We start from the raw sequence: 1,061 nt of genomic DNA, 5'->3' as shown, positions 1-1,061 counted from the left end.
AGATCGAGTGACAGCCTAGCTTTTCCTTGTCTAGCTAGATAACGCACTTTTAGCCTCAGTATGTTGCACAGGTGAGAAGATTTGCAGTCTAAGGTTTACATTTGCACCGTTGCTGTTCGTTGGCTGTCCAGGGAGAATGAGGTTGAAGAAGTTAAAAACGAAGGCCCCAAAGAAATGACACTGGACGAGTGGAAGGCCATGCAGGACAAGGCTCGCGCCAAGGTGGAGTTCAACATCCGTAAGCCCAACGAAGGAGCCGACAGCCAGTGGAAGAAAGGATACGTCCTGCACAAGTCCAAGAGTGAAGATGTGAGTCCGGTGTTTGATGGGGAACAGAAGTTTCCCTGCACTGGTACCGTCGCTTCGTTTATTGGTTAAAAAACTTGAGTGCCTTGTGTTATTTGAGGCAATTAAACACAGTCAGGCGTTTGCATGCACTGCAGTAATACTGGCTTTTTGTCGGGCATTTGAGAATCCTAAATGGTTATTGTGCTACAGTCTGAACAGTAGACGGTAAAATTAAAAAGTGACAGTTGTGATACTTTTTCCCAGTCTAGACGTTCTTAGATGTGTTGAAATGAAAAAGTGAACTGTAGAGATAGTTGTTGAGGTCGTATTGTTTCTACAACAGAAAGGATTAAGGTTGACGAGTGTTTGACGGTCGACTCTTCTGGTGTTTTATTTCCAGAGGCCTGTCGGTGGTTTGATCGACGCCCCAGAGGTGGAGCCAGAGTCTCACCCATCGTACAAGGTACGGCGTTCCTTCATCCATGTGGCCTATGTAGACTTAAGCTGACAATATACAAATTCACTGGACTGAATATATATATATATATATATATATTTGCTGTTATTTGTTGTAATACTAATGGCCACAGTTCAGTGTACATATATATATTTATAAACATATAAATATGTATATATTTGCTGTTATCTGTTGTAATACTAATGGCCACAGTTCAGTGTACATTGACTCCCACGTCTGTTCTTTGTAGCACGCCACTGACGAGACCGCCGATCACCATTTCCGCAAACCAGCCAACGACATAACATCTCAGCTG

The 1,061-nt window shown here is 43.2% G+C and overlaps 1 protein-coding gene across 1 annotated transcript in view; it reads left to right on the top strand.

Moving 5' to 3' along the window:
- serbp1b (SERPINE1 mRNA binding protein 1b) overlaps positions 1-1,061 on the top strand; it is an 8,917-nt gene that overhangs the window by 4,983 nt on the left and 2,873 nt on the right. Inside the window, exons 6-8 of the mRNA XM_008333602.3 lie at positions 132-309; positions 689-751; positions 996-1,061. The exon at positions 996-1,061 is cut by the window's right edge and continues 10 nt beyond it. Coding sequence (XP_008331824.1) covers positions 132-309; positions 689-751; positions 996-1,061 — 307 coding nt within the window. The remainder of the gene's footprint in view (positions 1-131; positions 310-688; positions 752-995) is intronic.

The sequence above is a fragment of the Cynoglossus semilaevis genome, chromosome 20 (assembly GCF_000523025.1).
Source record: "Cynoglossus semilaevis isolate Cse_v1.0 chromosome 20, Cse_v1.0, whole genome shotgun sequence".
Taxonomy (NCBI): Eukaryota; Metazoa; Chordata; class Actinopteri; order Pleuronectiformes; family Cynoglossidae; genus Cynoglossus; species Cynoglossus semilaevis.
This window is presented reverse-complemented; position numbering and strand designations above follow the sequence as displayed.